At 48.0% G+C, this 21,985-nt stretch overlaps 9 protein-coding genes across 10 annotated transcripts; 8 read left to right on the plus strand and 1 right to left on the minus strand.

Moving 5' to 3' along the window:
* Nucleotides 1–36: 36 nt before the first annotated feature.
* On the plus strand, nucleotides 37–2,546 carry E1B28_004372 (uncharacterized protein; the record flags this gene model as incomplete). The annotated part of the gene is made up of 7 exons (XM_043148844.1): nucleotides 37–801; nucleotides 867–1,224; nucleotides 1,278–1,369; nucleotides 1,425–1,723; nucleotides 1,781–1,814; nucleotides 1,867–2,370; nucleotides 2,430–2,546. 7 exons carry the CDS (start codon nucleotides 37–39, stop codon nucleotides 2,544–2,546), a joined length of 2,169 nt encoding a protein of 722 aa, XP_043013446.1.
* Nucleotides 2,547–2,798: 252 nt separating this feature from the next.
* E1B28_004373 (uncharacterized protein) lies at nucleotides 2,799–6,210 on the plus strand (the record flags this gene model as incomplete). Its single annotated transcript, XM_043148845.1, has 18 exons — nucleotides 2,799–2,903; nucleotides 2,952–2,989; nucleotides 3,046–3,060; nucleotides 3,112–3,278; nucleotides 3,327–3,370; nucleotides 3,424–4,086; nucleotides 4,147–4,259; nucleotides 4,313–4,455; nucleotides 4,506–4,771; nucleotides 4,831–4,863; nucleotides 4,917–4,944; nucleotides 4,997–5,114; nucleotides 5,168–5,220; nucleotides 5,279–5,449; nucleotides 5,500–5,574; nucleotides 5,626–5,836; nucleotides 5,894–6,092; nucleotides 6,145–6,210. 18 exons carry the CDS (start codon nucleotides 2,799–2,801, stop codon nucleotides 6,208–6,210), a joined length of 2,508 nt encoding a protein of 835 aa, XP_043013447.1.
* A 337-nt stretch (nucleotides 6,211–6,547) lies between these two features.
* E1B28_004374 (uncharacterized protein) lies at nucleotides 6,548–9,597 on the plus strand. Its single transcript, XM_043148846.1, has 5 exons — nucleotides 6,548–6,627; nucleotides 6,692–7,670; nucleotides 7,729–8,145; nucleotides 8,196–9,461; nucleotides 9,536–9,597. Exons 1-4 carry the CDS (start codon nucleotides 6,585–6,587, stop codon nucleotides 9,442–9,444), a joined length of 2,688 nt encoding a protein of 895 aa, XP_043013448.1. The 5' UTR covers nucleotides 6,548–6,584; the 3' UTR covers nucleotides 9,445–9,461; nucleotides 9,536–9,597.
* Nucleotides 9,598–9,877: 280 nt separating this feature from the next.
* E1B28_004375 (uncharacterized protein) lies at nucleotides 9,878–13,048 on the minus strand (the record flags this gene model as incomplete). The annotated part of the gene is made up of 7 exons (XM_043148847.1): nucleotides 12,898–13,048; nucleotides 12,754–12,837; nucleotides 12,455–12,698; nucleotides 11,774–12,398; nucleotides 11,662–11,720; nucleotides 10,613–11,608; nucleotides 9,878–10,549 (listed from the first exon to the last, which is right to left on the minus strand). Exons 1-7 carry the CDS (start codon nucleotides 12,984–12,986, stop codon nucleotides 9,878–9,880), a joined length of 2,769 nt encoding a protein of 922 aa, XP_043013449.1. The 5' UTR covers nucleotides 12,987–13,048.
* A 202-nt stretch (nucleotides 13,049–13,250) lies between these two features.
* Nucleotides 13,251–14,117, plus strand: E1B28_004376 (uncharacterized protein). 2 transcript variants are annotated; one of them, XM_043148848.1, is made up of 4 exons: nucleotides 13,251–13,351; nucleotides 13,408–13,466; nucleotides 13,526–13,990; nucleotides 14,045–14,117. In XM_043148848.1, exons 1-3 carry the CDS (start codon nucleotides 13,278–13,280, stop codon nucleotides 13,981–13,983), a joined length of 591 nt encoding a protein of 196 aa, XP_043013450.1. In that variant the 5' UTR covers nucleotides 13,251–13,277; the 3' UTR covers nucleotides 13,984–13,990; nucleotides 14,045–14,117. The 2 variants fall into 2 exon arrangements, with proteins under 2 accessions (XP_043013450.1, XP_043013451.1); XM_043148849.1 differs by having other exon boundaries at nucleotides 13,251–13,466.
* Nucleotides 14,118–14,460: 343 nt separating this feature from the next.
* E1B28_004377 (uncharacterized protein) lies at nucleotides 14,461–16,178 on the plus strand. The gene is made up of 8 exons (XM_043148850.1): nucleotides 14,461–14,630; nucleotides 14,821–14,944; nucleotides 15,006–15,035; nucleotides 15,093–15,293; nucleotides 15,347–15,634; nucleotides 15,690–15,729; nucleotides 15,784–15,818; nucleotides 15,875–16,178. Exons 2-8 carry the CDS (start codon nucleotides 14,847–14,849, stop codon nucleotides 16,053–16,055), a joined length of 873 nt encoding a protein of 290 aa, XP_043013452.1. The 5' UTR covers nucleotides 14,461–14,630; nucleotides 14,821–14,846; the 3' UTR covers nucleotides 16,056–16,178.
* Nucleotides 16,179–16,626: 448 nt separating this feature from the next.
* E1B28_004378 (uncharacterized protein) lies at nucleotides 16,627–17,416 on the plus strand (the record flags this gene model as incomplete). The annotated part of the gene is made up of 5 exons (XM_043148851.1): nucleotides 16,627–16,738; nucleotides 16,791–16,940; nucleotides 17,004–17,155; nucleotides 17,214–17,274; nucleotides 17,328–17,416. The coding sequence occupies 5 exons, from the start codon at nucleotides 16,627–16,629 to the stop codon at nucleotides 17,414–17,416; spliced, it is 564 nt and encodes a 187-aa protein (XP_043013453.1).
* A 76-nt stretch (nucleotides 17,417–17,492) lies between these two features.
* Nucleotides 17,493–18,289, plus strand: E1B28_004379 (uncharacterized protein; the record flags this gene model as incomplete). The annotated part of the gene is made up of 3 exons (XM_043148852.1): nucleotides 17,493–17,725; nucleotides 17,782–18,169; nucleotides 18,224–18,289. The coding sequence occupies 3 exons, from the start codon at nucleotides 17,493–17,495 to the stop codon at nucleotides 18,287–18,289; spliced, it is 687 nt and encodes a 228-aa protein (XP_043013454.1).
* Nucleotides 18,290–18,440: 151 nt separating this feature from the next.
* On the plus strand, nucleotides 18,441–21,923 carry E1B28_004380 (uncharacterized protein; the record flags this gene model as incomplete). The annotated part of the gene is made up of 17 exons (XM_043148853.1): nucleotides 18,441–18,473; nucleotides 18,529–18,687; nucleotides 18,737–18,812; nucleotides 18,871–18,954; nucleotides 19,006–19,259; nucleotides 19,314–19,703; nucleotides 19,755–20,018; nucleotides 20,078–20,599; nucleotides 20,652–20,798; nucleotides 20,847–20,878; nucleotides 20,930–21,013; nucleotides 21,068–21,082; nucleotides 21,138–21,204; nucleotides 21,253–21,322; nucleotides 21,382–21,528; nucleotides 21,577–21,614; nucleotides 21,669–21,923. The coding sequence occupies 17 exons, from the start codon at nucleotides 18,441–18,443 to the stop codon at nucleotides 21,921–21,923; spliced, it is 2,637 nt and encodes an 878-aa protein (XP_043013455.1).
* Nucleotides 21,924–21,985: the final 62 nt, after the last annotated feature.

The raw sequence follows: 21,985 nt of genomic DNA on the forward strand, positions 1-21,985 counted from the left end.
CATCACTTCCCTCGAACTTCCCTCGAACTATAAACAATGTCCGTCCCTCCTTCGTTCATTCCTCTAAACGTTCCTCCACTCCCTCCTCCATGGACGCAACACCTCTCTCCAACTGGTCAACTCTACTATCATAATCCCAATACGAAAGAATCAACGTATATCAGACCTCTTCCGACATATCTGCAAACAGGCCAACCCGCCCCAGAACCTCAGAAAAAGAAGGACAAACCTGTTTCTAAAATTCAGATACCGGGAACGGATTGGCTTCGTGTAAGAACTACCGAAGGTCGCATTTTCTATACGCATAAAACAAAGAAGGAAAGCGTATGGACTGTACCAGAAGAAATAAAGGACGCCTTGGCTCAATTCGAGAAGGAGGAGAACGAAAAGACAGAGCAGCTGGCGAGTGCACAGGGGCAGTCGGCCCAGAAGGCAAATGCTGAAGAGATGAAAGAAGTCGAACGCGTGAAAAGCCAACTGCAAGAGATTGTGAAGAGAAAGGCGGAAGGCGCACCTTTGGAGGAAAAGATGGCCAAAAAGGCTAAAGCTAAAGCGACTCCAGATGAGGAGGAGGAAGAGAGCGACGATGAGGAGGAAGAAGAGGAAGAGGAGGAATGGCAGCGCGAAGCAGTTGCTCAACTAGCAGCTGAGGCTGAGGCAGTCAAACGAGCCGAAGAAGAGGCCAAGTGTCAACAAGAGGAGGCTCGAAGAAAAGAGAGGGAGGAGCAAATCAAGAAAGCAAAAGAATTACGGGAATATGCCTCTCAATACTCCCCAGAAGAAGCCAGGGCTATATTTAAGGTACGCAAACATTGTTTTCGGATGAAAGTTGAGATACTCTTTTGCTGAATATGAACCTCATCGAGACGCTCTTGCGAGAGAACGATATCAATCCATTGCATCCTTGGGATACCACACTACCTCTCTTTGTAAATGACCGGCGATATTCCGTTCTATCTTCGGTCACGGCTCGCAAAGAGGCTTTTGACGAGTATTGCAGAGAACGTGCCCGAGAATTACGCCAAGCAAGTGTGAAGAAGGAGAAGGGGGCCACAACTCAAGAGAATTTTGAGAGTCTGTTGGAAGCCGAGGTGAAGAGTACCCGAACAAGTTGGACTGATTTTCGTAGAGCCTGGAAGAAGGACAGACGATTTTACGGTTGGGGAAGAGACGATCGGGAGCGTGAAAAGCGATTTAGAGAGCGTGTCAAGGAGTTGGGACAAAGTGAGTACTGGTTAGAAAATTTGGTGCACTGTATTTCACTTTTTTTTTGATAGAGAAAAAAGCTGCGGCTGAGAAAGCTGAAGCTGAGTTTATCGAGCTATTGAAGGAGAAGGCGGTGATTCCCGAAGGAGCTGTCTGGAAGGAGGTCTGCCTGAACTCAAATCTTCAACTGAATTTGCTAACCACTTATGCACTATTAGGTTAAAAAGGATCTCGTTTCAGACCCGCGTTATGATGCTGTTGGTTCTTCAACGTTGCGCGAGGAATTGTTCAACAGTTTTGTCAAGGCAAAAAGTGGGCCCCCCAAGACATCCACAGCTGAAAACGAAAGTGAGGTTAACGTTGACCAAAGCGCCATAAAAGAGGATAAAAGGGAAAGAAAGAGGCGTGCCCTTCAGGAACGCGAAGCTCATGTTCGTGCCGAACGCAACTACCTTGAAGCTAGTATAGGTCGATCCAAGATGGATCTCCATAAGGAAGAGGGAGAAAGAGATTTCAAGTACGCCTTCCAGAGTATTTTGTTGCAAGCTCCAGCGTTCATGGTTCCGAATAATAGCTCTCTCTTGACGGACGCTATTCGCGATCCACAGGTACGGGCCTCCTACCACGATGAACAGTCACTCATTAGATGTTATATTACAGACGTCTTGGGATGGCGTCTTGCCACAACTTCAGACCGATCCTCGCTTTAGTCGGTCGTCCCTACCTCTCAACCAACAACTTCACCTCTTTCATGCGCACGTCGCACATCTGCACTCCAAACATCTGGATAATTTGCGTGCTCTCTTTGAATCCTTGGCCCCCAGCCTAGTCACTGAATTCAAGGAGCTTCCTTTGGAGACGTTGCTCAACTCACTGCCAGTAGTTAAACTCGGACTTGACATTGATGCTCTCAATCACGAATTCGATCGATGGCAAAGAGAACAGAAACAAAAGGCAAGATTAGCTTTCGACGAAATGATGAAAGAGAACTCCTTCGTTTCCTTCTGGGGGAAGCTGGGTAAGATTGGAGGTGAAGGCGTTGATGGAGGCGTCAAGCGGGACGAAGATGGAGAACATGACGAGGGTGAGGGTGGAGGCGGTAAGATCGATATGAAAGCGTTGGCTAAAAGCATCGACGTCGGAGAGATTGAAAAGGTCTTGAAGGTAAGCCGAGCTCTACCGCTTCGCTTGTTACAAGCTCCCGTCTGAATTTACTTATCTAGAACGATAAACGATATGTCATGTTTGATCATATTCCCGACGAGAGGGAGAATTGGATACGGCATCATCTGTCGACGCTCTCAGCACCAGATCTGTCTGTTCATGTACCAGCCCGATAATAATCGTGGATGTATGTAGTCCAGCCTATTTAGTAGTCATATTTCGGCGAAATTTTAGTCACGATATTCGACTCGGACGAACCTCGTGGGATAAGAAATTCCCAGCCGTGCGACCGTGCACTTCGAGGACACGACTTTGACACGTAGGCGAGAAGGTTCGGGAGAGTATAAAAGGCTCGAGTATTCAAACGTTCCGAGTCTTGCCTCTGAATCTTCCCCAGAGAAATTGAACGCGCTGTTCATTCAGTTGAAATGCGTGTCTCCTGGTCCGGAACATTCATTTTTTCCCTGTTGGTGGGGTATTCCGCCGCACAAGAGTCCGGGGAGTCTTCCGCACACCCCAAATACGATTATCAGGTGCGGTGCGGTCTATTAAGTTTGCAGCTGATACTCATTAATATCTAGAGTGATGTCGCTCGCATGCGAAAGATAGTCATTGACAGGTGTGGTCCATGATCGAGTAAATAGTCAGGACGCGTCTAATCCTCGTATTCTCCAGTCTTTACTCTCATAAGTGAGTCGACTCGCTCGAATAGATACTCAAACGAACAGACCACCCCCACAGAGACATTTTCCTACGGGAATTAGTGTCGAATGCGAACGATGCTAACGAAAAACTCCGTCTCACGGCTTTGAAGGATAAGACGGTGTGGAACGGTGTCGACCCCCTCAACATCACAATTAAGCCCATTAAAGATGAAGAGGGTACTGGTGGACGTATTATTATTAGCGGTAAGTCTGACTGTCGCGTACCTGCACCCCACTTGACGTTCTCTGCAGATACCGGAATCGGAATGTCATCCGAGGAATTGAGGGCAAACTTGGTGATTACTGCAATGCTCTAGCGCAACACGACATTCTAATCACACTCGGACAGGGCACACTGGCGAAATCCGGTACTTCAGAATTCCTCGCGCAAGCAGACGGTGCAGAAGGCGGCAACAAAGGAAACCTTATTGGAGCATTCGGTTTGGGCTTTTATTCGTCTTTCCTCGTCGCCGATCGGGTCCGAGTTTCTTCCATTCCCCCAAGATCTGAGAAGAACCCTAATCCTGTTCAACATGTCTTCTATTCTTCTGCTGAGGATAATTCGTTTGAGGTCTACCCAGACCCTCGTGGTAATACGCTGGGAAGGGGCACAGAGATCACTCTTCATCTCAAGGAAGATGCTGCAGAGTATCTTGACAATTCCCGAATCAGTACGCTCGTCGAGAAACACTCGTCTTATTCCACTGTCTTCCCCATCTACTTATTCAACCAGAAGACGATAGAAGTTCCAGATGAAGAGGCCGAAGCAGAAGCCAAAAAGGCGAGCGAACAGAGAGAGAAAGAAGAGAAAGAGAAGAAAGAGGCCGCTGAGTCTGCGCCCGAGAAGGATGAGGACGAGGCACTCGTTGAAGAAGAGGATGAGGAAAAGCAGGAAAAGGAGGTGCAACCCCCCAAAATGAAGCCTGTTGTTGTCGATGAATGGCTTCACCTCAATTCTCGTCCTGCCATCTGGATGCGTGATCCAAAAGATGTTACTGACGAGGATTACAAGGTAAGGGCAAACTTAAAATATTCGTGAGCAGCAACCATCGATTAAGTCTTCCATTGACAGCTGTTTTACTCTTCTTTCTTCAAAGATGGAGATGAACCGATGAATTGGCAACACTTCACCGCAGAAACCTCCGGAGTATCCTTCAAGGCTATCATTTACATACCAAGCAAAATGTAAGCTGGTCACTCCCGGTCAGAAGAACACGCGGAATTAACTATTTATGCAGAGAGGAGACGTATTGGCAACAACCTCTACAATATCAAGCCAAGGATGTCAAGATCATGAGCAAGGGTGTGTTCATCACCAATGACCTTGGTGAGGAAGGTCAACTACCCAAGTGGGCCGCATGGGTCAAAGTTGTTGTGGACGGTATGCCCTCGTTCTGGTTTTAGAACTGTCGACATTAATCGCCTCAGCAGCCGATGATCTGCCTCTGATGGTTTCCCGAGAGACCCTCCAATCTTCTCGATTCCTTAAGCAGCTGAAAGGAGTTCTTTTAAAGCGTATTATGGGAATGTTCAGCAAATTAACGGAGGAAGAGGACAAAGAGAAATTTGAAGCATTCCACACAGTTTTTAAAACCGTTCTGAAGCTCGGTGCCGTTGAGGACGTGAAAAATCGGGACAAGCTCTCGTCGCTGGCTCGCTTCCACACGAACTTCCGGAATCTGACCTCTCTTGATCAGGTATGGTCTTGAGACGAAAAAATTGGAATCAATTTATCAATGACATGTATACCCACCAGTATCTCGAAAATAGGAAGCAAGGTCAAAAACAAGTAAGATCCATTACCGCCAATTCCGTACAACTCGACTAATCTGTCCGCTGCAGATATTTTACTTGTCTGAGATAGGCAAAGGTTTGCACCCGCTTCATGTTTCTCGGCTCGGTTCATCTCATAGGTGTCACAGAGCCCGAAGAAATGTCCGAGAGTGTTTTCGTGGAAAAACTCCACGCTCGAGGTTATGAAGTTCTTCTTCTGAACGAACCCCTCGATGAAATATTCGTTCAGAACATTCGCAACTGGAAGTGGGTACCGGAACGCTCGTTGCACCTATAGCCTGCTTAACTTCGTGATCCAGGAACATCCCTTTCCAAGATGTAGCAAAAGTCGGACTAAAGTTCGGTGATGAAGGTAGCTTTTTTACCCATCTAACCCATTCTTTCTGGAGTTAATTTCGCCTGATACCCAGCACTTGCGGAAAAAGACGAAAAGGAGCAACAGAAAATGTATGAAAAGAAGTTCAAGCCACTGATGGACTATCTTAGGCGAAAGGCGTTTAAGGTTGTCCGCGACGTTGTGATATCCAACCGTTTAGTGACAAGTCCGGTCGCCGTAGTCGCTGATTACCATGGCTATACAGGTCTGTGTCTTGGAATCTTCGCAGAAAAATGATCCTGATATTCTATTCAGCCAATGTTCAGCGTATGATGAGTGCTTCTCATGCTAAAGCTGGGAAGGGCTACCTACACGAATTTGCCATGAAAGGTATGTTTCCCTCCTTTGCTATCATCCGCATCTACTTTACCTGATTTTCAGCGAAATTGCTCGAAATAAATCCTCGCTCCCCTCTTATCGAGGGTTTGCTGAAGCTTGTTGAACAACTACCGCAGCAGGAAGATGAGGAGTCGGGGTCGGAGTCGGGTTCGACAACAGATCTTGAAACCGAAGAAGAGCTAGATCAGGTTATCTCGATTCTGATAGACGGCGCTCTGGTTCGCTCTGGGTTCGAAGTGCCAAATACGAACAGGTTAGCACCACTTCAGGTTATAAGTACCTCAAAACGATCTCGTTGATTTGTTCCCAGGTTCTTCAACCGAGTTGACCGTGTCTTGAGACGATCACTGGGGGTTTCCGAAACTGCAGAGACACCCTCTGATGTCAAACCCGCACCGCCCGTAGATCCTAATTTACCGACTGAGGAAGAGATGGAAGAGCCATTTGAGCTTCCGGAGGACGATGATGGAAAGGCAAAAGTTATTGTTCCTCCTCATCTCCAGGGTGAAGTGAGTAGATATCTATATCGTCGTGGATCAGCAGCTAACTTCATGGTCGAAGATGAACATTGAAATGGAAGAAATTGATGAGGAAGGAAACCCTGTTGTTCAACACGATGAACTGTAACCCCTTCGGGTTTCAGACAAATTTGTAAATGACTACCCTTTGCATTATTCCGTAAACGCGATTTTCCTGGCCTCTGGTCAGAGAGCAGTGCCAACCCGTACCGTACCGTTAACCACCCTGCTGATATCCGACTGTCTCAAAAGTCATGACTTCCAAGAGCCGGTATCTGGCGAGCTCACAACTCTTTTGTTGGTCGCTTCTCCATAACGGTTGCCTGGACCTTAGAAGCAAAGTGTTATTGTAGCTCTACTTAAGTATCTGAGGTTCTACGCCAGATGCCTCATCGGCAAGTGAAGGCCGTAAGGAATTGCTTGCACGTGGCAAGGCCCGAATCTAGAAAGCGACAGAGAATGCTTCGTTCATGAACGACCGCTATGGCTGCCTTTTCTCGGTTGCAACTTGCAGCGGCCTTGTTGGGTACGTCTTCTGTTTAATGAAGGTTTGCTTTGGTATAAACTGTGGTAACAAACTTATATGGCAGAGTATGACAATGATAATCCCAATCTCCCACATCGTTCAGCTCACGAATCAGCTATCTTTGCGCCCTTGCGGCGTAATACCCGCCCTTACGCAGTTTCTCGCGGGAGTGACCATCTAGGCGTATCTCTTCCGAGCGAAACGGGTAGCGTTGGTGGTCGTGAATCAGTTCTTGATGGGCGAAAGTCAAGGAGTTCTATCGGTCCACTCAAGAACATGTTCGCTGGGGATGCCATGGAAGGTGACATAGAGGAGGAAGAGGAGGAAGAGGATGCTCCAGATGTCGACCTTACCTCTTGGGGATTGGATGCATTCATGTCGAAGGAGAAGGAAACGAGGAATACCAAAGGAAAGGCCAAATCTTTGCCGTCCGGACAAGCACTTCAAAATGTTCCATCTTTCCTGCCACAAACCGATGCTAACGGAGGAGTCGGTGTCATCAGACGTCCCAAGAACGGCAGGTCGTTGAGTGTTGGCAACTACGATTTCCTAACCCCAATGGACAACACGCGAAGACAGTCGATTGGGTCTCCCCTTGACTTAGCCGGTCTCGAGGTACCCACGGCCTTTCAGCGACCATCCCCCACCGTGTATGATGATCCTATACCTGTAGGATTGATTCCTTTTCCCACAAGGTCCATACGTTCCCCCTCTCCAGAAGCTGGTCCTTCCCGACTCAGGACATATTCAAGTGGAAGTTTGGAACCTAATAGGGTACTGAATGAGAACCGACGTTCTCGTCTCCTGTCTACGGGGACGATGGATACCACAAGGATGTTGGATGAAGATGATAACCCATTCGCGTTACGACCTCCCTCGCGTTCTTCCAAATTTGATCCCAAGGCGGCTGTACATGCTCGCACGATGTCAAATGCATCTCTTGGATCGAGAATGTTACTCGAGAATGACGCTGTCTCAGTTATGACCATGAATAAAAGACCGTCCAATATGGATTTACTGCGTCCCAAAGTCCTGGTTATGCCGTAGGCTTGACATCCCTCGAAACGCAAATTCTATTTTTGATATATGAATCTTTTACAGGAGCCCCCTTCAGTCTGCGGGACCACCTTTACCTGCACCGAAAGGAAGGGACGGGTTCAAAGTATCCGCTGATCCGCCGCTTCCTCCTGGAGCTCGATCCTCTCGTCCCCCGATAGCATCAAATTCGTTCACACCAAATTCCAGTAGAGATCTCTCCCTCTCTCAGATGACATTCCGAAACCATTTGATGGTAGACGGACAAAGAGACATAAGTTTCAATGATGGGCTGCCACGTGCGTTGGAAGAGGGCGAACAAATCAAGTTGGAGGACGAAGAGGTTCCTGTAGCTTACGAACCGGTTGCAATACCAGTTGATGATGATTCGCGCGCTGCAGGCCGACCTGCAGGCAAGTTGTATGGGAAGAGTCTCATCGACGATCTGGAAAACCGTAAAAGTCAGATGAAGGGCAAACAGCGGTAAGTATACTGGTCGTATCGATGTCAGCTCCGTCTAATCATCCATGAAGTGTTTTTACCGGAGATGATCGGCCCTCCATGATGAAACGGGGTACTCTGATAGATCCTGAATCGCTTCGACGTCCTGTTTCTCAAACCATTGGTCCTGGCCTTTCGAGACGTGGCTCTCTGAACTCCCAGCCTTTACTCAAATTTGACGATGAGCATGGTCCTCACTCCTCTCAACAGCCGGTACCACAAGTGCGTTCGGTATTTGGCGTGGACACGCTTTGGGAACGCGAGATGGCCAAACTGAAAGTAATAGAGGCCCAAGAAGCTGCTGAACGAGAGAGGCGAGAAAGAGAGGAGGCGGCCAAATCTAAGAAGAACAGGAAGAAGGGGAAGAAAGGTACAGAACATCTCGGCAATGATGGGGAGGGATCGTCACCTCAACACCTTCCTGTCCAAGCGGTCACACTCAATGGGGGACGTGGTGATGATTTTCCCAAGGTCTCTGACGTCGCACCAGTCTTACCCGATATTCCAACTTCAAGATCGGCTGGGCGCTCAGCACTCTCCGCCAATGCCCCTGTCATCAGAGGGCCGCCACCCGTTATCGACGATAACGGTTCTGACAGCGAAGAAAGCATTCGGGAATCACGTAAACCTACGAAGACGGAAGGCTGGCACTCTTCAGAAGAAGAAGACGGCGACGATAGCCGTAGGCGGACAACTGGAGTGGGATTGAGATATCCCAATAGTAAAGCCGACCTAAATCGTCCACTACCCGCCAATGAACTCCGTAGGGACGATAGTGACGAAGACATTCCCCTGTCAATGACTATGCAACGCTCTACACTTCGTACCACTCAGCAATTTCAGGAAGATGAATCCGACGAAGATAAGCCTTTATCCATCTTTCTGGACAAAACTCGTCTCAACCTTCCCCCGGTAAACTTTGATGGCCCCAAAAAGAGCCAGGACGACGGTGACGATGAACCCCTTGGATTACGAACCTCCAGAATGATACCCTCATCTCATGGACATGACGACGATGTACCTCTCGCCTTCCATCCCCAGCAGCAGTTCAAATCCCAGCATCAGATGCTTCAACAGCAACAAATGATGCAGCAGCAGCAGCAGCAGATGATGATGCAGAACAACATGTTTTTTACTCCTTCCATGTCTGGATTCTTCCCTCCGATGATGCCATCGATGCTTCAAGTTCCCATTCCTATGCCTTCACCGCCTCCGGTACAAGACACCTCCAAACTTAATCGTGTTGATCGTTGGAGGCATGACGTTGCAATTGAATCGTAGTTGTGTACCACTAGTAGGTATGATATTTTCCCCTTCCATCTCTCTCTCCAGTCATCTTACGGAATGACATTGTAATCTCCTAATTTTGAAGGAGTACTAAATAATATTAGATACACTCCACTTGGAATTCAGGTTGAGTTGGTTAAGCAAATAGGAGGTGTACCTACTAAGATTTCCACAGTGCCATGAGACCGTCAGTGATGCAGATGAGAAACAAGTTTGAGGGTTTGAGGTATCATATATCACTTGCTAGCAACACTTGTCCTTACAAAATTTGAATAATTGATATCAGTATGCTACAGACTAATAATCGGTAGGTCTACCGTAACCTAGTGTCATATTCGGGTATCGGTCCAGATGATTTAACTACGAGCCGCTAGACGAAGAGAAAAGAAAAAATCCAACACACCAGGCGAGTATCCAAGATTATCTGCTATGACGGATTTGCAATCCATAGTTTTCGTTTCGGTACCGTCACAATGGAGACTTCTCGTCTCCCCATCTCACCCTCAATACGTTGTTGTCTAGTATCTTCATCCTCGTCCGCGTCATCGTAGTCCTCGACGCTGCGTGGGCTTACGTAGCTAAAATCCTCGGGACCGGCTGTTCGGTGGGGTGGATTGTGGTGGATATATGGACCCGACCCACTCACAGGGAACGGATAGCCGGGAGAGGTAGCGAGAGGTGTTGGTGTGTTGGCAGTGGAAAATTGATATTGTTCGGGAGTTGGGGACACGGAGGGTGGAGGGGAAGTTGTTTTTCCGCGTAAACGTGCCACTAAGACGGAGAGTATGGAAATGGGAGGAAGGCCGCGCCAGGCAAGTGAGATGAAGAGGGAGTAGGACAGGAGCGTCCAGGCAAGGAAGAGGGCGAAGAAGACTTTAGAAGATGGCACGGACCAAAGAGCGATAAGAGTAATGACGCATAGCCCACACAACGAAAGCTGCAGAAATATTCGAGTGATAATTTCGAGGGGGGAAGGAAATATCGGAGGTTGTTGATAGTCGTTTCCAGGGGCACTGGCCACGAGGACGTCAGTGGTGGCAGGTGTGGGAGGATACTCCTGAACGCGTATGGCTTGGCTTATGGCGTAGTCGAGCTCACCCTATAAGAAGGAAAACAAATGGAAGTCAAACAACCAACAGACGAGCTCATACATTGGACGTACCACTGCGTTTAGACTGCGGCGCCTTTGAAGCCAGTCAATCTCAGAGAGACTTCGGCTAGCCGCCCTGGGTGCCTCCTGTAACATGATTGCCAAACCTCCGCCGCTTGGTCGTCGTCGCTTGGGACGGTTCATCACTTCAAAAGTTCTCTGTGGGCCCGAAGAGGTCATAGAGACAGCGTCGTTCTCGTCAGAGCGATCATGGCTAGGTCTGTATACGGTGGAGGGGCCAAATGACTGAGAACGAGGCCGAGCTGAGCTGAGCAGCGACGAGTTGTGCGACATGGTGCCAACATGTGACTTGTCTTCGCTGTGCCTTGGGGAGGTCTTTGCCTCGGATTCGTTTGTTTTAGGTCTTGGAATCAAACGGGTGCGAAGTTGCAGCAGGTATAATCCTGGAACCAACCCATAAAGAATGACGAAGAACCCAAGTCCTGCTTGACTGTGGGTGGTTTTAAGGATCAAAGATGACGAAGGCGAAGGCGCGGGATTTGAGATTGTCGTGAAAGAGGTAGCTAAGCCGGCCATGCCTAGTCCATATGCGATGAAAAGTATGAAACCACAGGCGTACATGAATGCCATATGTCGATTCGCATATTGGAATTCGTGGGACTGGGACGCGCGTTGTAGCAGTATAGCGAGGAAAAGAAGCACGATAGAAACCGGAGAAAGGACCTTGTGAGAAACTGAAGTGTCGAAGACCCTATTTTTGGAGACCGGATCCGAATCCGAACCTCCTCCAATCCCGGGCCCATTACCCCCGGAAGAGGTATTTGTGGGAGAAGAGCTTCCATTTGATGTAGGAGAACTGTTGAGAGTCGCACATTTTGACAGGTATTGCACAACCACTCCCGTCCCCCCGGCTTCATAACCGCTCTGCAGCTTTCCATCTCCAAAGCCGGCCCATTGGGAAGAGGAGGAGGAAACGACACCATCATAAGCTCTCAAAATCCACACTTCATCCAAATAGTTCCCAGAAACATCACGACCGCCGAAAGCCTGGAAGTTGGCGTTATTATTAGAAAGAAACGCCGCTGAGAATTTAACCATACAATGATATCTGACGACGAACGAGACCCTCCTTGTCCTTGTAAAGCTGATACGGCAGCACCTGCAGAAAAAAGTGAGATGGAGGTTTGAGGCCAGTTAACGCTCACTCCTTACCCTCCCGAGAGCCGGGGATAGTCGTTGAAGCGTCTGGATCGCCAGAAGGGATGAGACGCGACCAAGTTTCGGTGTTGATATCTAGAACGGCCACCTCACCTCGATCGAGTCCATTGCCGTCGTTCCAGTCGGGGTCCAGATTTCCCAACAGCAGAAAAACTTGGGATGAAAAGCCAGAACTGGCTGTGCTCAAGTTCGGAACGAGCTTGGCCCCAGTCCGGGGAGAAGCGCAAGAGGGAATATTCGAAAATGATGGTTGTCCTGAGGTGTCATCACCGGCGATAAAGGCGCAAGAATCATTTGCTGATCTGGTACAACCACCTATTGAGATGACTTTGCTGCCCACTACAGTACTCGCGGAATCGGAAAATGGAGGAAGGTTAGCCAGAGGTTTGTGATCCCAACTCCCAAGGACACCATCTGGAATGTTGGAAGCCAATGTGCCGGAAACATTGAATCTCCACAACCCCGAATCAGAGCCGGACTTGACTACATAGAAAGTGTTATTAGTTGCTTGAATATTTGTACCGCGAGTATCAAGCCCGCCAGCTATTCCGGATTCGGCACCTGGTCCACCAGGTGTTACTTGAACGTGGCTCCAAAACTGGAACTGAAAATCAAATTCCTTGGTACAGACTAGATAAATAGAATGCGGGCAGAGAGTATCAAACGAAAGCGTACCCAGGCATCCAACAAGACCTCTTGCCGAGGGCCTGTACCGCCATATAGCATGAAGGCGCCGCGAGAGTTCGCTGCGAAATCGGGACCATATATGCTTCCTAGAGCACTCCTCGCCGACGGTGATTGCTGAAGGTTTGCAGGAGGTGCAGGTTTCGACCAGGAGAGTGTATTGAGGTTCAAAAGGTAAGTTTCAGATGAAGGAAATCCACTTTGCGATTCTCCTCCAAATATGATAACGGTGTGACTGTCAAGGTTTGCATTAGATGAGTGGTGAGGAAGAGACTACTGGAGAAGCGCACGAAGTCTGATCATAAGCAATGAAAGCATCCTTCAAAGGTGGTGGCTTCGAGGTGCCTGTTAGTCTCGGGGTAAGATTTAGCCATCTGAATGCAATCGGGTGAGTGAATTGTTCAGTTTTCGAGCGAGAAAAGGTGAAAACTGACTGCAAGGGTGGGACTGGAGTAGAGGTAGAAATGAACTGGGAATAGGAAAAAGAGAAAAGAAGAAATAGTAAGAAAAAACGAAGGGCCATTGAGCCCTTCAACGAGGCTCAACGAGGCAGCTCGCTTGGGAGTCAACGTCAAGCCGCTTGCAATTCCCGTCGTCAGCGATCACGCCTTCCTACAATATTTGATGTCTCCTTTTCCCAAAAGTCATTGGACACAAGTACATACATAACTCGAGGCGTTTAAGATCTTCTTACGATTTGTCCTCTTTCTTTTCTGAGTGCCAGATAGCTAGAGTACAGTAAGTACCAGGCAGCCGGTGGCTAGTAGAGGCAAATTCACACCCTTGTCCATATTCTCATTTGCACACTGCACCCATGAACACCCCAAAGCGCACCCTCACAGAAGATTTACACGCGTCAAATATTGCGTCCAATACACCCGTATCATCGTGTGTGGCACGCTCGTCTTGATTGTTTTGTCATAAGAGCCAAGCAGATCGAGTAGAGCCACTGACCCAGACCTCGCTTCTCAGCTACGCAATGTTGCTATGCGAGCTAGACGGAGTAAGTTTCCGCTCATCTTGCAAAAACCCGCGTCTTTACTGGTTCCGATTCCTTGCCAGATGTCTCCCAAGGTTATGCAACCAACAAGGACCCATTACAACCGGGGCCGTCACCGCGTATCAAGTCTGTCTCAGCCACAAACACCATCTTCCGTTCTTCAAACGACATTATGCACGATGTTTTCTTATCAAACGAGTCGAGATTTCTACATGCGTCAAGGAAACGAGCTCGTCCTGAAGAGGACGCCGCTGACGTCGACTCTACGATCTTCTCCCGCATTGATGAAGCTGGCACCACTATGACCTTGGTTAACTCTCTGGATTTGCAGGCACCCAGTAGGCTCATCAAGCCTCTTAGAAAGCCCGGGAGAACGGCTCTGCAGATTAATTCTTTACCTGCCTCTATGTGGTCTAACAACCCGGCGGAGTGTACGAATGACGTCGAGGAAGAGGAAGAGGAAGATTGGAGCACTTTCGATACGGGCTCGAAACAGTTTGAGCCCATGCTACTATCATAAACATTGGGTGAGTTCTTTGAGTCCTGTACGTTCATCTTATGTGCAATTCATTCCATACCAGAGGTTACATATGTTATTGTATTGCCATCAATCATTTCACTATAACGGCGGATCTATTTCCCGTTGATTTCCTGTACAAAGTGTAAGGTAATCAACCGGATGGAACACCGCAGCCCATGTTTGGTCCCGCTTGGTCGTGTGGGTCCTCGTGAGAACGACCTTCGAGCGCTCAAGTTTCTCCTTTCGATTACGAATTATTGACAAGCCATTCAGGTGTGTAAACTCCGCAGACGATTCCGACCGTACTGGATATCTTTTGACTGCAGAAATACTGGCGAGGAAGAGGTAAACGACCACCATTTGCACATTCCATCTTTGAGCGCCGGTCCCGGGCGTTTACGATTTGAATCTTTCCTGATCATGGCTATTTGATTTCTTGTCCCCATTTTAAGATATGTAGAGACTCGTCACGTCCACGTCGGAGCCCAAAACAATTGAACGTAAGCTAACGCGATGCCCCCCACTCATGATATATCTCCTCTGTGGTACACAGTTCCTGCTTCCTCCCATTATTTCTCTCTCTCAGTCAGTTTTGAAATAAAGTCCAAACACTGCTCAACTATATAGACAAGACATCAGCTAGCCAGGTATGTGTTTAGTTGACGCCCTTTTGTAACGCGAGTCGTTTATTTCTCACTTTTGTTCTCGTTGCTGCCGTCTCGTGTGTTCTGTGTCGGCTTGCGCATAACAACAATAGTTTTTAGTTTCTCTACTAGACATACATCTTATTTCATTATTTATACGAGTTGGAAACACTGACGCCACATTTACGCTTAGGCTGCAATACCCTCGCTCCTGATACAATGCATAGTTCTCGTTGTAGTAATCGCAGTAGTGCATCCGATGATCAAGAGGCTCCAGCAATGGAACGACTGCGCCGGGTCGTTAAAACGCATTCTAAGTAAGGATCACTTCCTGTCTGGCCGCGAGACTTTTGTATTAATCACCTCGCCGCGTTCCAGCATAAGTGACGGCGAATCCATCTTTAGGAGGTAATTGATAACGGCGATTGGGTGTGATTTGACCTGCTCAGCGTTGTTTCTCACCAGTTCCTTTCCACCATCAACCTCGGATTTATCCCGTTCGGTGTCTTTAGGGGTGTTCAGAGCACCTACTGCTACCTACACATGGCCGCCTCTCGCCTCTAATGATCTCAAGTCCGTTGGTACTCCACGACTCGTATCCGGACCAACTTCTTCACAGACTTCGTACCAGGACCCCAAGATTTCTGGACCAGTCCAGTCGTACAGGTGAGCTTCTAGGCGTTCGGGGTCTACAGCTCGATTCATCCCAGCACATCAAGGGAACCTCTTTCAAGGACCCCTGGCCAAGGACGTTGGGGCACTCCAATCACTTTAAACTCACCGTCAGAAGAACATAAAATACCAACCACGGCGAGCACTTCTTCCTCTGATGGGGACGAATCGGGGGAACTTTGGACTCAGTACGCAACGATGTTGAAGACACCCAACGCCACGAGCGTTGAGTGGGTATGCATGTGGACAGGACCAGGCTACCTTCATCCTTGTTACTATCAAGGGAAAAAGCAGCTGGTGAAACGGCATGTAGAAACAAAGCATATGATGATCAAGTGGGTCCTCGTTGAACTATACACCCTTTCCGACGCTTTCTTATAGTTCGTTCAGGAGATTTGTTTGCGAATTCTGCGACAAACAATTTGCTCAGGTTAGTTTGATTTTGGTGATCTTGACTTACACAAACACTGACGTTTTCTATCAGAAAACCAGTCTCAACGTTCACATTTCTTCTAAGCAGTGAGTGATACACGAACCTTTTCGCACGGCTAGTTACTCACATGAGACTACGACAGCCTTAAAAATGAACCTCACAAATGCGAGTACCACGGTTGTATCGCACGCTACAACGACCCCGCCCGACTGTGTCGACATAAAATCGAAGCCCATGGCTACGTCCCGCGCTCTACCTCCCGCAAAAAGGACAGAAGTCCTCATCCCGCAGCGGTGGAACTCTATAACCGCGGGAGAGAATAGACTGTAGTCATCAAATTTTGTTCAGTTGCACGTCTTCGCTTTCGCCGTTTTCTTCTTCCTTTCGTGTTGCTCTCGTTGGATTTTGACCTTCGTTCACTGTATTCTTATCATGGCACTTCTGGGGTCTAGGTTTCCTAGTTCATTAACCGTGTAGGCTGTAATTCGTAACCCGGGTATGATTAAGGCTTAGACTCAGGCAAGAACGTATAAAAACTGTTCACGATTACGACTCCGACCGGGTGATCAGCGTCGGGCGCACCATAGGTTACGCGAATTGTTTCAAGAAAGAAAGACCGTACGAGCATCTCGTAAGATCGAGCTTACAAGTAAGACCCCAGTACACCATTGCGGCGATCGACGACGGACCCGACAGCTTGATTCTCATCGAAAAACATTTACAGGTTCGGAGTCTTCCAAAATGAAAAGACGAGCACCTCAAACCTGATTCCACGAGCAGTACCCAATGTTTGACAATCAATCAATTTCATCACCGAAGGGTACTTACGTTAATCATTATATGCACGTGTTGACGCGGTCATCAGGTGTTTCCCACACTTCCTTGTAGCCTCCAATGTCGAGCAAAGGACCCGTACTTGGGAGCCTCGCTGTTCAAGGACCAACACTTACACCTCAAATCGTTCATGTCTCTAAATCGACATGTTCAGATCTGTCATTATTTAAAGGCAAGCTCCTGTTCTTCAGTCGAATATGTGTCTAAATATCGTGTCTCCACAGAGTTGCTGAGGGAATATCGGATGCTGGATGATACAATAAATATGCGACTCAATCGGGCTGGCGCAGCTATTCGCGACCAGGAACGTGAACGGCCGGGGAAGACAACAGTGCAAGATCAAGCTTGTGGACGTATTTGGCAGGAACTTACCGGTACTGCACACTGGTTCTGTCTTCCACAAACACGTACTAACTTGGCGCGGACATTCTGGCAAGCAAACTGGAAAAGAAGGCAACAACTTATTGAATATTGTGCATCCGTGATCGATGAAACGGTGAATGAGAAGCAAGAGATCATTCAAGCCCCGGACGCGAGCCCTGCTGCAACTCGCAAAGCTATCGCCGAGAAATATACCGAACAAGTCAAGGTACAGAGGCGCTCATATTCCTACTCTACAGCAATCTTGTGATGCGCTCGCTTTGCAGCGTAACCAGATACACAACGAATTGACAGTAGAAATGATAACACGAAAACGATCTCTCGAAGGTTTGTTCCAAATCCTTTTCAATACATCATCGGAAGTATTCACGTCCTTGCAGCTTTCAAGACTCGATGTAAGTACTTTGCCCCACCGTTCAACGACGTTGAAGGTCAGAAATTGTGGGACGAGCAACGGCCTGTTCAGTGACGTATATAGTGAAATAATATTCGAGTTGCGTGAATTTGAGAACCAATGGCCAATAAAGTTCTTATCATCAACCACCATGATATCCCTTAGGCGACTACTCTCTTTATCTTTCCCCACTGTAGCCTTTTCTTCGTCCATTTTATTCCCACAATCTGCTCAAGTAGCTTTCACCCGAGATGCCCAACGAGTGCCAGTGCAACTCGGCGTCATGAGCCAATGTCCGGATGCGCTACTTTGTGAGAACGTTTTCGATGAAGTTCTGAAAAAAGTTTCGGACAAGGTCAACTTCTCGTTGGTCTACATAGCCAAGTTCGTGACAGAGTTTTACATCGTCTTATTTCGCTACGACTAAGTTTTGAAAATAGCATTGACCTGTCTGAGCCCGATTTCGGCGTGACTTGCAAGCATGGACCAGGAGAATGTGCTGGAAATGTTCAACAGTTGTGCGTGAAGAAATATTCTGAGTTTTCACAATGGTGGGAGTTCGTGAATTGCAACAATTTCCAAGGCCGCAGTAAAGTTGGCCTACCAGAAACGGCCTTCAAATGCGCCAAAGTTGCAGGTCTGGACTGGGACGGGAATGGTATTGGGAAATGCACTGGTCCAAATGCTAGCGGTACTGGTGCAGAGGGTGTCGCGCTCTTGAAGAACAGCATTAATTTGGGTAAACAGATGGGACTGACGATTAGTTGCACGGTCGTCATTAACAACCAGAAAGTCTGTATTCACGACAGAACCTGGAAGGAATGCGAGGTATTTACTCCTGCGCGTCCCTGGCGATAATTCCCGTACTCAGTTATCCCTCAGAACGGACATACTGCAAATGATTTTATTCGGCAGATAAACGAAGAATACGACAAGCTGAATAACTAGCGTTCTTGGTAGATAGACTACCGAATATCTGGGCGCGCAACCGTATTGAGCGCGTTCCGTCACATATATAATACCGCAATTGAGCGCTTGAGAGCCGCCTGCTTTCACTAACCACCATCTCGAGGCTCGAGTCCTCACACTCACGAAAATCATGGATAAAGAAGTACAACAGCTTGTAGAAATGGTTCGATCCTAACTCCATCGATTAAAATATCCATTCTGTTGACCGCCCGCTTCAGGGAGCCACCGTTGCCCAAGCACGAGCTGCACTTCGACAGTATAGGGACGTCATGCAAGCTGCAGAAAGGATTTTCGAAGGCAAATTCGACGACGTTCTTGAGGAGCGTGTCGAAGGAACATCTATGGACGTAGAACCTGCCAAGGCCACCAGGATGACCGTACGCTATACCGCATCCTACCGGGAAACGATAGCTGAATCTTGTCCAGACACCTGAATACGACGAGGACGACGACCATGACATGGGTGATGAAGATGAAGATGAAGATGGAGATGGAGAAGAAGGCAAGTATTTACTTCACAATTGTCGCGTCAATCTCTCCCCTCTAACATGATCAATTAGAGTTCGTAGCTTACGACTCAGACGAGGATCCGGTAGCCGTGAAGAGTGGCTCGAGACCTAATGTAGAGTCTGATCCCTACGCCGGTGTGCAAACTGCCTATTTGTCCTCTCCATTAGCTCATACTTCGCACACAGGTATATTTTTCTCCAAGGATCGTCGTGAAGAGGTCATTGAAGTAGAAGAAGAGCCCGAAATCGTGACTCTCCCCGATTTTAACGCGTCTATCAAACTCATGACTCAGGGTCAATGGATGAAAGGCTGCCCAGAGGGAGGAGAGCAAAGTTTCCTCTTTGCGCTGTATTCTCAGTTAAGTGGCGGGAGTTGTCCATGTCCTCAAGGCTGTGGCGCATCTGTACCTCGTAAGAAAAGTGATCTCTTTGCCATCTTTGTGAGTCTTGACATCCGAACTTTGACAAACATTCCTGACTGGGCACTTTCCCAGCCTCAGTTTTCTGACTATGTCCAGCGCCTACGGAAAATCGTTCCCCAAACCTGCCCACGATGCCACGCGGAATTCTGTTTAGCATGTGGTGAATCAGTCTTGTCGGATAAGACCTCTCGACCCTCTTCCGTCCAGAGTCTTGATGTTCTTTTCCATTGCTCCAATCTCCAGGGCGTCGTCCTTGGGGTTGGCCTTTATATGATCGAACAAATGTTCACAGAACAGAATGGTGCCGCTGTCGAGAATAAGGAAAACAAAGTGCGAGTGACCAAAAAGCGTAAGACGGAGACCGCCGCCGACCCGGATGACGAAGACGATGTGTATTACGGTGCTGTGAAAGGAAAGAAACAGAAGGGCGGTATCGGTTATGCTGGTAATCAGAAAGAAGACGTGCGTGTTTGCTTCTGTTGTATGGGGTTTCTTTTTCTTAGAGCTCGGTAGAATTCTGGGCAAGTGGAAGCTCAAGCCCAGCAACTTCTAAAGGATGAAAAGATTGGCACGCTTCTTACGCAAGTTCGGACCTATCTTCCTTCCTTACATCGACCAGGGGGGGCACGCACGAGCGATTATTTGGTTCATCCCACCGCGTTAGCGCATCTTCGGAGACGGTTCAATTATGTTTGTAGTTCCCTTCTCCGGAATGACTCCCTCGCGGATATGTCTGATCGCTCCGTTCTCTACTTTGAACTTTTGGAATGGCTCGAGGTACGTCAATCATAGCTGATGTTGATACTTTCTGGCATATCAATGACCCGTGTTGCAAGACCATATCGAATCACGAAGCGCTAGCCAGCATGATGGCCATGCCAATCATGGCGATTGCTTCTGTTAAGAATTTTTCGACCAAAAAAGCCGGAAAATTTAACTCTCCCATTCGCGAGCGAACAATCGTTTACGAGGGTAGCTCAAGCCCGCGCGAGCTATTGGAAGGCATAACAATTCAGGCGCAAGCGGCCATAAAGGGACTAGAGGGTATGAGGAAGGTCGACGATGCGCCTCAGGAGCTCACTGAAGAGCAGAAGCGATTGACTGTGGATCCGAAGGGGAAAACGAAAGAGCAGGAAGGATTCATGTCCGAAGAGAATCAGAAGTTACACAGTTTCTGCAAGAGAATATTAGCCACCGTTGCAAACATTGACAAGGCTTTGAAGGAAGTGAAAGGGGAAGCTTTCCTGACTCGACTGCAGTCCTCGTTACCAAAAATTGCCTCGTCAGCAGACCTATATGTACAACCCGGGGAGACTGAAGAAAGCGCGAAGAAAGCCTATTTAGAATGGGCGACCTCGGTGAGTTCGTTTCGGGTTCTGGCTGAATTAGATCTGAAAGCTTTGCACACAGGCGCGCTTTGAGTATTGCGATCTTTCTGTTCCCTCGAAGAATGCGGGTGAAGACGAAAGCCCGTCATATAAATTTTACTACAACACCGAAGCCCGAATGCTAGCCAATTCTGACATACCGAAAAGAAGTCTCGCCATTGCGAAAGAGGTATTCATCCAGTCATCTAACCTTACTTTGAAACTAATTTGTATACAGCTTGCCATCCTCACCATGAACTTACCTGTTGCGTGAGTCTTCCAGCTCATCAAGCGCTCAACTCAGCTATAATTCGGGTTCAGATGGGATTCCTCAATTTTCTTGAGAGTTGACGAAACCAGAGTCGATATCATCAAGGCATTGATCACAGGCCCAGAGGGAACACCGTGAGTGATCCTACTGAACAAAAAATCCTTTATTACACTTACTTAGTCCGTCAGTTATTACAATGGATGGTGAGATGTCCGTTCGGTGATGACAGACTGGAGAGCTCAAGGCGTAAACCTCTAGTTACCTGTTCGATATCTTTTTAGGTCCTTCTTATAATCAAGCACCTCCTTCGGTCAAATACATGACGGTATGCTCCTCTTTCCCTGTCATCCCCTCCTCTCTGAACCATATTCAGACTAACGGCGGAAAATTCCGTTTCAACCCCAATTTGTATGCCGATGGCAAAGTATGCCTCTCTCTTCTCGGTAAGAGATTCTGCTCTATCAGTTCCTAGCTATGCACAGGTTATTTCTATTTCAAACAGGTACATGGAGTGGCCCCGGATGGGTTCCCGGGAAGTCGACTCTCCTACAAGTGTTGATCTCGATTCAGTCTATGATCCTCTGCGATGAGCCGTATCTGAATGAACCGGGATGGGCTTCAGGCGGCGGGTCGCCACAATCCAAAGCCTGTAAGTCGGCTCCGCTCTGTTGGGAACCAGGATTGATTAAATCATTAGACTCTGCTAATATTCGTCGCATGGTGGTGAAAACTGCGGTACATTCTTGACTCCCATCGGTCTTTCACGTTTTATTAACGAGTTCAAACAAGATGCTCGGAAATCTCAAGAATCCACCGGAACCGTTTGCGGACATCGTACGCACCCATTTCCGGCTCAAAGCAAAGTCCATACTTGCTCAGCTTGACCAATGGCTTTCTGAAGATGACAACAAAGTTACTATGGGAGATGGCGCTAGTGTTACTGGAAGCAGGACGGAGACTACCAGTGACAACGGGTTGAAGAAGGATATTGATGAGATGAAGGCACTTTTGCGTCGTTTAGAGCAAGGAGAGAACATCGACTAGGATACAACTTGTTCTATCCCGAAGCTGATTATTGAGGCTTGTGCATGTGATTGTTGTGGAAA

This window comes from Marasmius oreades, chromosome 2, assembly GCF_018924745.1.
Source record: "Marasmius oreades isolate 03SP1 chromosome 2, whole genome shotgun sequence".
Classification (NCBI taxonomy): domain Eukaryota; kingdom Fungi; phylum Basidiomycota; class Agaricomycetes; order Agaricales; family Marasmiaceae; genus Marasmius; species Marasmius oreades.

Coding starts and splice junctions, on each gene's coding strand:
- E1B28_004374 (XM_043148846.1), top strand. CDS start 6,585: ATGGCTGCCTTTTCTCGGTTGCAACTTGCAGCGGCCTTGTTGG. Junction 6,628..6,691: donor ACTTGCAGCGGCCTTGTTGG/GTACGTCTTCTG, acceptor CTTATATGGCAG/AGTATGACAATGATAATCCC. Junction 8,146..8,195: donor CAGATGAAGGGCAAACAGCG/GTAAGTATACTG, acceptor TCATCCATGAAG/TGTTTTTACCGGAGATGATC.
- E1B28_004376 (XM_043148848.1), top strand. CDS start 13,278: ATGAACACCCCAAAGCGCACCCTCACAGAAGATTTACACGCGTCAAAT. Junction 13,352..13,407: donor TCCAATACACCCGTATCATC/GTGTGTGGCACG, acceptor CAGATCGAGTAG/AGCCACTGACCCAGACCTCG. Junction 13,467..13,525: donor TGCTATGCGAGCTAGACGGA/GTAAGTTTCCGC, acceptor ATTCCTTGCCAG/ATGTCTCCCAAGGTTATGCA.
- E1B28_004377 (XM_043148850.1), top strand. CDS start 14,847: ATGCATAGTTCTCGTTGTAGTAATCGCAGTAGTGCATCCGATGATCAA. Junction 14,945..15,005: donor GTCGTTAAAACGCATTCTAA/GTAAGGATCACT, acceptor GCCGCGTTCCAG/CATAAGTGACGGCGAATCCA. Junction 15,819..15,874: donor GTTCACATTTCTTCTAAGCA/GTGAGTGATACA, acceptor AGACTACGACAG/CCTTAAAAATGAACCTCACA.